The sequence below is a fragment of the Argentina silus genome (genome assembly GCF_951799395.1).
Source record: "Argentina silus genome assembly, chromosome: 16".
NCBI classification, from domain to species: Eukaryota; Metazoa; Chordata; class Actinopteri; order Argentiniformes; family Argentinidae; genus Argentina; species Argentina silus.
The window spans coordinates 11678687-11695041 of NC_139670.1; the positions used below are offsets into that span (position 1 = coordinate 11678687).

General features: G+C 41.0%; 1 protein-coding gene across 1 annotated transcript; it reads left to right on the forward strand.

The window, feature by feature from the left end:
• Nucleotides 1-707: 707 nt before the first annotated feature.
• Nucleotides 708-6101, forward strand: ghrhr2 (growth hormone releasing hormone receptor 2; the record flags this gene model as incomplete). The annotated part of the gene is made up of 12 exons (XM_083687661.1): nt 708-756; nt 1865-1972; nt 2074-2180; nt 2481-2578; nt 3789-3921; nt 4316-4469; nt 4576-4636; nt 4861-4927; nt 5015-5106; nt 5464-5593; nt 5866-5907; nt 6009-6101. 12 exons carry the CDS (start codon nt 708-710, stop codon nt 6099-6101), a joined length of 1134 nt encoding a protein of 377 aa, XP_083543787.1.
• Nucleotides 6102-16355: the final 10254 nt, after the last annotated feature.

Sequence of the window (16355 nt, forward strand, 5' to 3'; positions counted from 1 at the left end):
GATATATCAGGTGTATTTTGTGATCTATGTTAAAGGGATAGTTCACCCAAATTACAAAATCACATATTTTGTTCCTTACCTACCGTGAAATGAGTCTATGGACAAGGACAGACTTCAATACAACAATGGTTCTGTTTATCTGGGCTTCTATTGTTTTTTGGTAAAAATGTTAACAATTAGTTAGTTACAGTGCCCAGATTAACAGAACCAAAGTTTGGATTGATGTCTACAATACGATGTCGTATTGTAGACTCCTTTCAGGGTAAGGAACCAAATATGTGATTTTGTAATTTGGCTGAACCATCCCTATCATTTTGCTGCACAAATATGCATAGTATAAACCATTTAGATTAACAGATGGGACGATAGACAGATACAATAATACATTGTGTCAGGGTTACAGTGAATTCACTCAATGAATGAATGATTTGCAATTTAATTAATGAATTGAAGAATTGGCAATTCATGAATTGAATGTCATTGTGTGAATTGAAATGCGAAATGACCCCAACCCTGCTCTCTCTCTCTTTCTCTCTCTCTCTCTCTCTGCATGTGTGTGTGTATGTGTGTGTGTGTGTGTGTGTGTGTGTGTGTGTGTGTGTGTGTGTGTGTGTGTGTGTGTGTGTGTGTCTTAGGTAAGGTCTACTCATCCAGAATGCTCCATTGTTCTTCATCTCTTGGAGAAGAAGGATGAATGCAAACTCAAGATGAAGGCCACCAGTGGCCTGTCATTATCAACTACTACTAAGACTGCAGGTAGAGCCTTCTCTTGACTACACGTATTGGCCTTTAATTCACTGAAAGAGAAGGGGGAAAAAGCCACAAAAGCGTACAATATGTGCATACCCCCAAAGACAGGTCCACCAACCAAAACATAAACAACTGAGCAAACGCATCCCATTACATTTTCACAAGCAAATAGCACAATGTGTGACAGACAGTGCCCTGCATAAGTAATGGGACAGTGAAGCATTTTTCTCAGCTTTTATTTGATGGCATTTATGTACATATTGGTTGTACCATTCAGAAATTACAACACTTTATATGCATAGTCTCACTGTTTCAGGATACCCCCAAATGTCCAAATTAAGCACTCATGTTTAGTATTTGGTGGACAATCCTTTGCATGCAAGAACTGCCTGAAGTCTTCGACCCATTGACCCCACCAGACCCTGGGTATATTCTCTGGTGATGCTCTGCCAGGCCTGTACTGCAGCCATCTTCAGTTGTTGTTTGTTTTGAGAAGGTTTTGCCTTAAGTCTACTCTTCAGCAAATTAAATGCATGTTCAATAGGATTTAAATCTAAGGGGTTTACTTGGCCAGCGAACAACTCCACATTTTGGGCCTGAAAAACTCCCTAGTTGCTCTGGCAGTATGTCCTGCTGTATGATGAAGCTTGTAGATATGCTCCGAAACTTGTAGCAAATGTAGCAAATCCAGCTGTAACTGATGTTAGCACACAGGCTGCCCGACATAGAGAGGTTAGGTGTTTGCAGATATCGTAAATTAGTTGGTTTGCTCTCAGACTGACTACAGTTGATGGTGTAAGCTAAGTCAGACAAGTGCTACATAGCATCTGGTTCTTGGTCTTGGGCGTTGCCATATCTCAGTCACTACAACCAACCGTTCAGCTGAAGCAGGTAAAACCCCACCAAATCCCTAATCATCGATTCTGGGACTAGAATGACCACTTTGTGAGAGCTATTTTTAAATACTATCGCTCAACAATCCCTGCAGACTTTTCAAGGCCATTTTATGCTGTAGTACAGTGAAAATGTCATGTTTAGCTCCTTTAAGTCTTAGAAATTGTTTACTATTGCTCCCTTTGTTTACAACCGCTTGTTTACAACTTTGGAAATCCAGGTTGTCTGGTGGAGTGGGATGGTGTGAGCTGCTGGCCAGCAGCCCTGATAGGACAGAGCATCGCTGTCTTCTGTCCTGTCCCCCTCCTGAAGCCTGACTCTCCACCGGGTAAACATTACATCATCTACTTCCTCAGAACTGCAGGTGTAGTCAGACATATCAAGAGGTGGAGTGTTTACACGGTGCCTTCAATGTTATTTCCCTTCCAGTTCTCATCACACGTAACTGCACAGTCCAAGGGTGGAGCAAGCCGAGCTTGCCGTATTACCAAGCCTGTTACTTTGAGGACGACAACGAAGAGGAGACTGGGGATGAGGTAGAGACATAGTTACAATGGCAAAACTGATCCTAGATCAGCACCTACTCTGAAATGTTTTGTGAATATAGGCCCTTATCCCATCTGAAAACCAAGGTAATAGCTTGAGGAGCTAATTGTAGTGTACAGGTCTTAGGCAAGGCTACTCATAAAGCAAGCTCAGTCTCCTTACCACAGTGTGTTATGTACAGTAGTCCCCTCTCAATTTAAGTGGCCTGTTTCCAGTTTTGTCAACAAGGAACCTTTAAATTGTCTGTTTTTCCTGACTCTTGTCACTGAATATTTAATTATTTGTTCCAGCAAAATTACTTTGCAATGGTGAAGCTGATCTACACTGTAGGATATGGGGTTTCTCTGTCTTCTCTCTTCGTTGCGATTCTGATTTTCTGCATCTTGAGGTGAGCTTTGGCATTTCAATGAATAGACATATTTTTTTTAATTTGAATGCATCTACATGTATCAATTAGAACGGAAGAACTTCTGTGAATCAGTCTTTAACAAGTTGCGAATAGCGTTCACAGGTGAGGCACAAAAAACAAGGCAATCTTCACTTGCAATTAATTCTTAGTGAATTCCCCCCTAAAGCTAGAAGCATACTGTACAGTACTTGCACCAAAATCAAACTTTTTTAGGTTCAAACAAAAGACGTAATTGCAAACAAAACAAACAGCTGTGTTTGTCTGCCGGAGTTGTTTGTTCGCAGTGCTGCACAGCCAAATTGTTGTGATTCACTGAAGTCACCACAGCTGAACTCCAGCCCACTATCATCTGTGATTGGTGGCAGGAGGGTTTCGTTGCTGCTGCTCCTCCACCACAAACAACAAATCAGCCATACCCTCCTGTGATAGCAGGCATAATAACAGTATTTTAATGTAACCAAAGAGAGTAAAGAGTGCTACTTCACTGTCTGCTGGTAGGCATGTGCGCTCCATTCATTCAAACTCCCAGTTCTCCTCAACGGAAGGTTGAAACAACTTGATATATGTCTAGTTTCTATTTAGAACCATAGTCTCCTCATATACCACTGATATGAGAGTTTAAGTTACCCCAAAATGCTAAAAGCCCCATCTCTTGTTTTCATCTTCTTTGATGAAATACAGTGCCACAAACAAAATGTCCCTTAGGGGGATAAAGTCTACGTACATCTATCTTATCTGTTGGTTTAGTATGAGTTTCTTTACATTAAAGAGAATACACAGCATTCACATACATAGTCAGATTTACGTATATTGCCATCTGCTGTATTGGAGTAGTATAGATATCAATTCAAAACAGAACCGCAGAAAGTATGCCCTGCAATGTTCTTGCCAAACATGTATAAACTATTAAAGAACTGAGTATGATAGAACCATGCCCCAGGCTTTAGTGTTTCCTCAATAGTAAGTGAACAAAAGACCCAATTGAGGTAATACGCAATTTACAGGTAACCTGTAACCAACCGAACACTTAAAATTTAGCTTATCAGTCAGTATAATATATATCTACTAGTTTGTCTCAACTGTATACAGGTCGCTAATGCGTTGGTCAATGTTATATGATAGATCACTGGCCTCTAAAACTGCCTTCAGTTAGACTACTCATTACAGCGGTCTTATTTGACTCTGGCAGGAAGCTACTATGCACAAGAACCTACATCCACCTCAACCTGTTCTCCACCTTCATCCTGCGAGGCCTGGCTGTGTTTGTGAAAGACACTGTGCTGTTCGCAGACGAGAGCATGGACCATTGCACCGTCTCAACGGTAGGACTAGGGTTCTGGTTATGATTATGCCCGTGGTTGGTGGGCACTCCACCCATTACAAATCATCATACAGTACTTCCCATGTAAGAAATGAATGGGACAATTCATAAACTTACCCATGAAGTGGAGAATGAATCATGAATTTGAAAATCAAGAATCTTCAAACAATGGAATTGGAATTTAATTGCAATTTAGAGTACATGAGAACCTAAAAGGGGTTCTCCACAGGGACAGCCAAACCGTTTTTCTAAGAATATACTGAGCAAGGTTGTTGGGCTTTGAATTCCCTTCAACTGTCAAAAAAATATAAGATGATATAAAGAGATGAGGTGGACTTAATGTAGAATCAAAATGTATATTTCAGAGTTTCAGAGATCTGTTTACCGTCCATTAGGTAAAGTGTAAGGCAGCGGTGACGTTCTTCCAGTACTGCGTCTTGGCCAACTTCTTCTGGCTTCTGGTGGAGGGCTTGTACCTGCAGACCCTGCTGGTTTTCACTTTCACTCAGAAGAGGAAGCTCTTTTGGTTGTACACTATCATCGGTTGGGGTAAGGTGTGTGTGTGTGTGTGTGTGTGTGTGTGTGTGTGTGTGTGTGTGTGTGTGTGTGTGTTTGTGTGTGTGTGTTCATCTAATTGTGCATTTAATTTTTCCAGGCACTCCCTCAGTAACCATCCTGAGTTGGACCGTGCTGAAGAGTCAGTTTGACAACGTAGGGTGAGAGGAGTGGGTGACTGACTGGGACTGTGACTGTGTCTAGATTAGACAGTTGTAGGTGTAGTACTTGTAGAAGTATTAGTAACACAGCATGCAAGAAGTGAAAGATGGTGAAATACATAACTGAATTTGAAAGATCAACAACGGGGAGAGAAGATGGGCATATTGAATGTGGATGGTAAAAGCTTGGGTAATCTATACTTGTATCATCTCTGCTCCAACAGGTGCTGGGATAATCTTGACAGTGGCCTGTGGTGGATCATCAAAACTCCTATCCTCCTCTCTGTCTTTGTAAGTGCTACACACCCTCTCATGGTGTGACTGGTGCTCTGTGACAATGAGAATCAAATATTTCAATCTGTATTTTGTGGTTCACAGGTAAACTTTGTGATCTTCATGAATATCAGTAGGATCATCATTCAGAAGATGAAGGTGGATGACACAAATGGAAGCGAGCGAACACCTTACAGGTGAGACTGACAGATCATTCATGCCACTTGTACAAATGTTACATGTCTATTACATGTTAAAGTATTTGGAATGGGTCCTAAACCTTCAAAACTGACTAGCTATTGTACCATAAATCAGGTACTCTCACTATATTTATCAACCCACATTGGTTACTGTAGGTGACAGTATTGGAAATCAATAAATATGAATAATGGGAACTCAATCAATTTGACAATTACAGTATGTTCAAATACAGGAATATGTTCAAATATTCCTAAGTGTAAGGCCATTTCTTCTCTTTCTCCCCCTCTTTTCTTTCTCTCTCTTTCTCTCTCTCTCTATCTCTCTCTCTCCCAAATGTCTGCTGCCCCATGGAGGAGGCTGGCAAGGTCCACTCTGCTCCTCATCCCTCTGTTTGGGGTGCACTATGTGGTCTTTGCCCTCTTCCCCGAGCATGTAGGCATAGGGCCCAGGCTCTACTTGGAACTGGTCTTGGGCTCCTTCCAGGTACAGAATCCTTATACCAGTGGTTCTGTAAGCCAGCCCCATACTTCCATGCATGCAGGTTTTTGTTTAAACCAGCACCTATTGGTGTTGTATGCAAATATTTCATATCTAGTGGTAAAGGAGTAAACCTCCATGAGAGAGCTAAGTCTTCATAAACCATGCAGAAATCTAAATAATCACTAAATCATTACAAAATGTATTTTTGTTTTCCTCTCTCTGGGATGAAAATATTCAAAAGTAAATATAACTCAAGCTGTATTATTCTATTACAGGGGTTTATAGTTGCATTGTTGTACTGCTTCTTAAATGGTGAGGTAAGATATTCTGACATTTAACATATAGTATTTTTCAATATTCATGATAAAATTCAAAAAGATACGATTAAGCTGTATTAACTCAATGTATTTCTCTCCAGGTTCAAAATGAAATTCGCAAGGTGATGAAGAGGTGTCGACCGCAGTCAGAAAACAATGCCATCAATCTGGCAACCCAGGTCTGCGTAGCCTAGATTCTGGGACATGATATGGATGGTCATTTCTCACAGTTTATAGCCTACCATGTTAATTACATGGCTCTTCATTCTTTCATTAATTTAGTTATGCCTAAAGTAGTCGGGTTGATTTTTTTGTGTGTTTTTTTTAAATTTATTTTTTACTATTACTTGTGTTTTTTACCTTTACCAGAGGATGGCAGTATAGTAAACCCTAGGAGGAGAGGATAATTTGTGCAAGAGACTATGAAATAGAATTTGTGGTGTGCTTGTATTTTCATTACAATTAATTCATTGTTCTTCTAATTGTAAGAGTTTTCGTACTAATTGTAACATTTATTGTTGGAGAAATACAGTAATTGTGTTGTATGTAATTATGCATAATTGATTTACATTTAGCTACATTATAATATTCCTTTGTCAGCATGTTTTTTTTTAGGTAAACCGTGTTTGTCTCAACTATAGCCTACTTCTCTGCCTCACAACGATCTGTGAAAAGTATGGTAACCAGTAGCTGCAAGAGGCTAATCCCGCTGTGCTGTCCATGCCATCTCTTCCAAGAAGCGTCTGCTCATTCTGCGGCAGTATGGCAACATTATCAGAGGGAGCGAACGAGCCCGGGATTAAATTTCTGTTCAGCTGTTTTATCTAGATCAACATAGGTTGGAGGGAGCATGTGCGACGTGAGAGATGGGAGTGGGGGCTTGGGGCAAATAATCTAATTTATTAATTTCTAGGTCTCAAATGAGAAATAGTCATGATTTCGTTGATGATTGCTATTTTTTGGTGTACAATAAACATTGAAATTAATTTGGCTACTTAAAGTACACATTTTGCCTGCTATAATCTTGTAAATTGTGGATAGTTTCAAATCAGTTTTAGCCAACCTCTGAAGAAATAATTGCATACGATGAAAATAGAGAATCATATTGTTCAGCCCTTCTTATGAAATTGCACGCAGTTTCCTGTAAAAGTATCCAATCATTTAATATGTTCATTGATATGTAAAAAGTTATAGTCTAAAGCCTATAAGGCCTTCTTGTAGTTTTATACATGGATTTTTTTTTTGCCATATATAGAAATGGTTGTTAAGATTTTGCGTTTGAAAATTGCGTTGGGATGCACTAGTTCCAAGAAGCAGACGACACCCATTTAAACATTTGTAATCACAGATCATTTTCCATAATCATATTACGCACATTAGAGCCAACTATAGCTTTTCCATGGGATAGGATTCCTCACTCAATCGAATTGGAGGCACACAGATGGGACGCGGACAAAGTTTCCTCTCCTTTCGTTGGTCCCTGTGCGCTATAGTCTGCAATACACACAAGAGAACTGCTTTTCCACCTGTCGCGCCATGCGCAAGACTGAAAGGAGTCTCCTATTGTGCAAGTGCACTTCGAAATCCCTACAGAATGCCATTCACGTGCACTGTCTTAGCCGCGAATTCTGCCACTGTTCGGAACCTTTTGTAAGAGAATAATGTACATTTCGTCATTAACATTATGAATCATTATCCATAAGTCATCCATAAGAAGACATTTCATTTGAGAGGAATTGGGTAGAAATTAAGAACAACAACTTCAAGGTGGCTGTGCACATTGCAATGCAAGCATATCACAAACTGCATGGATACAAGAAGGCTACGAACCAGCCAGGAAACACTGTGCAAGTTCCACATTCTGTGTAGGTCGACACATTTCAAGGAATACCTGTCATACAAAACGTACATAACATTCCCAAAGAGACACTTTTCTCCACCTATAAGTTACTTTTTAAGACGACAAAGATGCACCCATGATCGACTCCGGCTCGCCGTTTGGGAACCTCTTAGCTGCAGTCGAAGTGTCAAAAAGTTTTGACGTGATGATCCTACCTGAAGCAACTCTCAGGTTTCATTCAAGACACCACTGCGTCAGCAACAGCTGTCTTGGAGCTCGCGTTGGCCTCCAGAAGGGGAGAATTAAGTCCTCAGCCAAAGGCTTGACGGAAGACTTGAATTTCTGTGGAGTTTCTTGAGTTCTGTGGAAATATTTTTATTTGACTGTGCAAGGTAAAACGACAACTGCTCCATCTGCTCTGTATTGGGATGTGCTGGTTATGAGGGTTGAGCTTTGCGCTCTGCATGGATTAGCATGGAAGAATTTAAACGTCCCCATGTCGTAAGGGCGTAAACGGTTTAGTAGTATAGTTTTGTCTTATTGTTTACCCTTTGTTATTTTTTAAAATGTCTTGGTCTGAATTAGAAAGAGAAAGGACAAGCAACGCTGACCATCTCCAGATTCAGCTGGTCCACCTGTTGATTTGCTAATCTTGCATGTCATCTTTAAATTCGAATTGATACATTGTTCTAGTTCCACTTCTGTTATTTCCCGATTATATTGTTGACCATATTTGTCTGAGGTGATAATACAAACGAAGTCTTGGTAATGGAGTATTGAAGAGAACTGCTCCCCATGTGCAACCTACAAAGTAATTGGCAGAGGTAATATTGTAATTGAACAGTTAATAAAGTGTCTTAAAGTGGGATATCTCTAAACTATTTCCTCTGGGAATAGCCTACCTATATTTTGTAACATTCTAATGGTCTCGTAGGGGGCACTCTGGTCAACCATTTGCTTAAATTGGAAGGAGAATGAAAACAGTAATTGGATCTTAATGCATTAGAGAAAGTCAATGTCAGAGAAGGACTGTAAATGAGACGCCTGATATTTTCCATTCAATTCACCATAGGACCCCAGATGGTATACTGTATGTTATTGGTGCTAAATTTAGCCTTTGTTATGTTATTTGATTTGATTTAACCAGCTTGTGTGGGTGGGTGTGTGTCACAGATGTGTAATGTGCTACTACACTGTTGTGATACAGTAGCACCACTCAGGGGAGGGTTAGTAGTGTACTACCCCTTTCTTTGTAACCTGGCAGGTGAGGGCAGCCGTAATTTGTCAATAGCAACGTCAGATGCTTCGTCCTTTTGTGCAGTTTGGATGCTTTCCTTCCTCATCTAACCCTCCCTCCCTCCTCCCATGGAGCAGTTTATATTTAGCGAATGTCTTCATGGCAGGCAGGCAGGATACTCTGATGCTGTGGATGCTTGGTTGTACCCCACCATTCCTCCGCTGCTAATCCATGTTGCCCAAATCAGAGGTGTGGGGAGATGGAGACGGCCAGGCCCCAGGCCCTGCTCTTCTCTAGACATCCGGGTAGACATGGAGATCGGGTGGTAGCCTTCTGTCAGCAGTACACCACCTCTTATGTAACCATGCTGGATCCCTACAATGGACACCTAAGGATAGTGCTTGTACTAGCAGTGCATGAAGAGTTGCAGACGTGGCTTTTTTAAATTATATTTTCATAGATGCAACTTTACATAAAGCAGCTGAAGAGAAATCAAACCCCTGGCTCGTTCATTCCCACTGATAATTATTCACATGAAAATGTACACACATTTGATTTAATTCTCATGTTCTATCTAGACAAAGACCTGGTTACACATTGTGGCCTTCCTCCCTGTCTTCAATGAAAATATGTGCTGAATATTTTGATAACCTCAAGCATTTTAGAGTTATCAGTGTCTTGTTGTGAGGCTAGAGGACGTGTTGTAGCTTCTGATTATCCCCCTCTAAGTGAATGGTAAAAATAGCAGGTTAAGAGGATTGAATATGAATAATCAGTGGTAGATTTGCATGAAAAGAATTGTTATGCCAGGATCTGAAGTTAAGATTCTATTGATTTGGACTGGTGTCTTGTGAAAGTGGGTTGCTGGACAGGACTCCAACTACTTGGCAATCACTTGATGGGTGGAGACACACTATCGTTGTAGTAGCCTTCTAGTCCATGATGAAAGGTGTTGCCTGTTCACAGTGTGTGTGTGTGTGTGTGTGTGTGTGTGTGTGTGTGTGTGTGTGTGTGTGTGTGTGTATGTGTGTGTGTGTGTGTGTGTGTGTGCGTTCTCAACAGTGTATGTGTGCACTGGTCTTCCTCCGCCGCCTGTGTGTCACAGCACAGAGCATCACATGCTCTTGGACGCAGAAGGTGTTGGTTTTGGGTTTCTTTCACCAACGGAGGCCATGTGATTGCTTGGCAAGGTGTGCTCCTTTTCCATAGTAGGCAAAGGGTGAAATAAGGTTAAAGCTAAGGAAATCATAAATGCACCTTTTTCCAAACTCAGTCGCTTGGTTGTTTGTCATTTTGCCTCTCGATAAACTTTCCCATTCATCATTCACCCCCTCCACCCCTGATCTTGTTTGACCCCATGAGAATATCATATACCACATGAGTCATATCATCATGTTGTGCTGTAATGTGAAACTGTCTCGGATAACCTGGTTTGTCTCCTTTCAAAATGTACTTACGTAAGGCTATCACAACTGGCTATAATTTCTGTTTTAGATTCACTGAGAGACAGTTTGAGAGTTTGAAACATGTCTCTAGCTTCTTGCTCCCCTTTTATCATTTTCCATTAGATGTAACCAAGGCTCATGCACCTGCCAAATCAACCTAACCCCTTATGCACTTGTTGAGATGTGAAAGGATTTGATAAGAAGCCCCCTCATTCATTCATTCTTTGCAGCTTTGGCAAAGGAATATTAGTTGCTTTTACGAATTTTCTTGTACCAGACATGAATTTGTGTTGTTTTTTTAACTGCCACTTTTTAAAGTTCTGTAAGGATAATAAATGCAATTTATTATATTTTGAAGTTGATCTTAATGCCTGTTGATATTCTTACATTGGTGCAAGGTCACATATTAGCCCCCATTCCCCAACTATAGATCCCAAAGTAAAGATGCAGCACATTTTGCTTCATGACTGTCCAACGTGATCTCATTATCATTTGCACAATATCGTATGTAAAGTAATGTCCCAGAATCCGTAAAGATGTTTACGTGTAACCTCTGTTTGTAATTGTAAAAGAAGCTTACAGGTTTTCCACTGTGTTAAATCTTCCAGTTTCCACGAAGCACTGTGTTATCAGTGACTTACGGGGCAGTAAGGCAGTATTCGGCATTCATTTTGAGTGGTTAAGGGTTAGGGTTAGGCATTAACTTTGAGTGCTTAGGGTTACAGTTAGGTTTAGGGTTAGGCATTCACCTCGAGTGGTTAGATGTTAGGGGTAGGGTTAGGGTTAGGCATTCACTTCAAGTGGTTAGGGTAAGGGTAAGTTGTCAGGGGAATGTATTAGCAAACATTAGCATTAGCAGCAAGAATTAGCAAATAAAAACAATAAAAGCACTTTTGTCAAAATTGCTCCTAGAACCTGCAAGTGTTTGGGTTGCAAGTATGGTTTACGGACTCCCCCACCCCCAACTTAGCACCTAGCAAAGCAATATTCTTTTTCTCGCTTCTTGCTGGTTGACGTTGCCTGTGGAGAGGGGATTTGTAAACATTTTAAGTCGCGCTGACTCCACATACACGTAAACATCTTCACAGATTCTTGGACTTTACATGCTACTGCACTTAACATGCTATTGTATGTACGTGAGCTAATGGACAGCTCACACAAGGCACACACAATGACACAAGAGGAAATTGAAACAGGTGGGGGGTGGGGTTCATATTGTGGCCCCCTATGGAGTTTAAATCACAAGGTTAACTGGTGGGTGAGAGGGTGTTGAAGAAAGCAGGGATCAAGGGAGCTCTGCGATTTGAACCTGTGAGAAAATGAAGGAACTAGGGGCACAGCAAATGTCATGGGGCTGCCTGGATAAAAACCCTTGTTTGCTCTGTAGGGCTTTGTGTTTACAACTTAACACATTCCAGGCATGGTATATACTGTACCGGTATGCAGTACTGCAGGAAGGGGATTGAAATGTGAGTGTTGCTTGTTTTTCTAAAGTTTATTGGCATATGTATTGGGATACAAGGGAGTATATGTAATTCTTACTTGCAAGCACTCCTCCTCGAAAACACAATAGAACACAATCATACTATTATGATTGTCGTCTTTAGTATTTTCAAGTTGGTTCAGAGTAACCTGACAACATTCTGATACATGCTGAAAGCTGTGTAAGTTAGTTTCCGAATAGAAATATTGGCGTTCACATTCCAAGACCAGCTAGTGTAACTCACTGGTGTCTATATTACTCCCTCCATATCCTCAGACAGTATGTCAGAATGGACGGGTGGCCTTCATTAACGTGTACGGTGACATACTGTATGTGGAAGTCTGGGTCGGCCATTAGAAAGCTCTCGCTTCCGCTCTCTTCCTCCATTTATCACCAGTCCATAGCAGGATATGGAGTTCAATACTGGCTCTTGAAGCTGATGGGGCTAGGATGTAATGAGTCAAATGAGCTTTTTACTCTATTTGGTTGACAGTGGTACACAGTCATCATTATATTGTGGGTATCAGTGACGGTCCAGGCTTACATAATCCAACATTATTTTGAGACTTTTTCGAACAATTACAATTTTAATATTTTAGGTGGTCCAAGCTGTGTTGTTGGTTCTTTTTGGACACTTTACATTCATGTATATTTTTGTGGTTTGTAAAGTGTTTGTAATTATTTTAAAGACAGTTAACTGTTACTTTATACAGTAGATCGTTTTTGAATCAGAACAAACCGTTGTAACAGTTGTATGATTCATATTGAGTTAACATCACTTTGGTGCTGGTGGCTGAAATAGATTAATTGCAAAGAGCATGCCAGTTTTTTGTACTTTCAATCTAAATATGTCTATAAACTATTTACAAACCACAAAATGTATACCTTAAACATTAAGTGATTCCTTTTCTGCTCTTATTACTATCACTATTTTCCCATAAAGAATAAAACAGAACAGAAGGCATGAGGACTTACAGGATGACATACGTACTAGGTAACCAATCTTCTGATTGGACATTGTTCACTGGAACCGTGAAGTTATATATAGTTCACTATTTTGCTCCGTTTGTTAGAAATGTAATTTATCCTTCATTTCTAACTTAAGGCCTTTTCCCTTGGCTGCAAGTATAGCCTAACGTACACTGTCAAACACTGCTACAAATGTTAGCATGTCGTCAAAGGGTATTATTTACTTAAGCGACACAGGAGACAAGATACCACCGTCTCCAACCCCCATCCCACCCTCCTCATCACCCATAAGAAGAGACAAGTTATCCTATTCCAGATTGGCTAGCTGTCAATAAAATACGTGGATTATCCATGGGATGGCTTCTGATTGGTCGGGTAGGCTCCTCAATTAATGATGTGGCATAATGCAATCAGGAAATGTCTTCAATAAGCCCCAGAGGAACAAATCTGTCCTCAGGATGTGTATTTTAAGGCCAGCCATCGTTCCCTGCAAAAGAGGGGCCCCTTGTCTCCCAGAATGGGCTCTTGAAATGGAAGGGGCAGGGGGGGATGGACGGACGTCAGTGTAAGGGTAAGCCAGGATGCCCTACTTAATGGGTGACCAGAATGGCACAGTGAAGCCTAATAGTTGTGGGAAAATAACATGTGCAAAGGCCACCTTTGGCAGGAAATATGAAATACGGACTAGAGGTGTCGTGTAAAGAGGGGAAAGGGGGGTTGAGGATGGTGAGCGGTGGCATTGGTGTGTGGAGGATTTAGAGCCCTTGGTGTCATAGAGAGGAAGGAGGGAGGAAGGGAGGGAGGGTGTAGAGGCGGAAGCCCAGTGGATTTGGGCCCCCGTGTAAAATAGAAGGTGGCGGAGTGGGGAGTTAGCCCGGTAAGTTAAGTTGGCATGCTGGCCTGTTTATCGGAGGGATGTGAGGGAGAGAGCGAGGGTTCAGAGAGGGAGGAATGAGCAGAGTCATCGGGCTGCTGTAACATGACGCTCCACAGTGATTGCCTGTGGCAGCTGGGCAGCCACCGTATCTGTGTGTGTATGTGTATGTGTATGTGTGTGAATGTATGATTATCTGTATAAGTGCATTTGTGAGTATCTCAATGTGTGTGTGTGTGTGTGTGTGTGTGTGTGTGTGTGTGTGTGTGTGTGTGTGTGTGTGTGTGTGTGTGTGTGTGTGTGTGTGTGTGCGTGTGTGTGTGCGTGTGTGTGTGTGTGTTTGTTTTGCCACCACTTTCCCAGCCCAACCTACCCTCAGTGCCTCGGCTCTGAAAACACTGTGAATCCACTCAGTCATATAATCTGTATCTGTCAGTATCTACAGTACGGGCCCTAGGTCCCCTGTTCCCAGGTCATGATCATATAAGCATGCAGTTGCATCTGCCCATCTTGGCTTGTGACACACAACAGTGCTCTTGGTCTACAGCATATCCCTACTATCTGTATATTGTTGTTTTGTAGTCCTTTTCACATGACTAAATACTAAATACTCATTTTTACTCAATGATACATTTCTATTTTTGTGCATCAAACACATACTATTTAGTCCACATTTAAGGCAGATGACTACAGGTGAGGATGTCACAGGTTGATGATGGGATAATCTACCTGGTATTAATCAGTTGCCCTGTCATTTCAAATTTTTGCAGCTTCCTATTTAATAAATAACACTAAAAGATACATACTGTACATACTGTACATCGTTAGAGTAACTGCGGGTGTTATCAATCCTAACTTACTATCCCAGTAGGTAACTACGCTTTAGCCAAAAAAGACAGGATATTCAATCCCCACAAATCTAAATGGTCCTATATGCACTGATGAGGTTTTCCAACACACTGAGCTCTGACTCCTGCTTCAGTACAGTAGCTTTTTTGGTCTACTGTACTTCAGACAACAAACACTCACCACTGGGCAGGTTGTTGAGGATTCACACACAACTTCTCTCTTACTTTGAAAGTTTATTCTAAAGAAAAAAAGTACATTTCTTGCATGAATTTCATTTATATTGGGCGAACTTGTCACAAAGGACAAGAGCTTTAACCACGTTCTACATTATGATCATATCGATGTGTTGTGCATTAGGCTATCAGGATATGTATCCAGTTAGCCCACTCTGCAGTTTGGACGAAAATATTGCACTTATAAACTGAAAGTGCATGATTAGCATCTTACCATATCCTTTTTGATTGGAGTTACAAGCAAGATATTTTTTTAAGTTGGGAGCACACTAGAAAATAAACAATGTACAGCTTAACCTTAGCTGCTCCAGGGTAAACCAAACTGTCTCGACTGGTTGCTGAATGTAGAGCAGGCACGAAGTAAGCAGTGCCAGTTGGCCTGGATACGGGCCGTCTGTTAAGCTAATAAGTAATATGATGTACATGAGTAATGTCAGAGTTTCTTTGGTACTGTGGGAAAGTATCTTGTTGAAGCCTCAGCGCTGGTCCTGAGCGCGGCTCTTCACTTTGTCATTACCTTGACACTTTTATATGGTTCACCTCCTACCCCACTGCTGGTGTGGGGTTAGGGAGGGAGATGGGGGGAGGGGGCGACTGGAGATAGATAAGGCACCCAATCCTGGGATCGTTATACAGTGGCCACCAACACAGAAACACACACCATCTTGGACGCGCACATAACTACATATACTGTACATTGGCTCCTTCTCAATATGTGCACACATACTTTACCTAAAGGCAAGTGTACATGCATGGTTACGTTTTCTCACTGCTAAAAGAATTTGTTTTATTTTTCCCAAATATTCACAGACACTGTTCACACGTCTCTGAGGTTTTCATTTCTGTTGTGAATAATGTAATTTAAGTGACCATTTCAAAAGCATTTTATTGCAGATGAAGATGTCTCCCATAAATTCAATTGTTTGGGGAGACACATAATTAGTTGAATATACAGTAGGCCTATCAAATCAAAATACATTTTTTAACAGGCGAGAGTCATTGTGCTTTCCTCTCTGACAAGGCTTTCTGTAGCCAGTTGGTAAAGAGGAAAGAGCGGACTGTCAATGTCGTTCCGCTACAGTAGTTAAAGGTGAGGCATGTCATTTAGCCATTTTGATTTATCATATGATCTCAGTCATTGATCACTGCCAATGTACAGGAAGTAGAAGTGCAGAAGTAATGGGACAGTGAAGCATTTTTTCTACTTTTGGCTCTACACTCCAAAAGTTTGGATTTGAAATCAAACAGTTACTATGAGGTTAAAGTGGAGTTTCTCTATCTTTTATTTGATGGTATTTGTGTACATATTGGCTTCACCATTAAGAAATTACAATGCTTTTTATGCATAGTCCCCCTATTTCAGGGTACCACTAGAACTGGCTTACTTGTCTTCATTGATGATGTAACTGCTGACGGCAGCAGCAGGATGGATTCTGAAGTGTACAGAAACATCTTGTCAGCTCAAATACTCGCAAATGCCTCCAAACTCATTGGACATCGCTTCATCATACAGCAGAA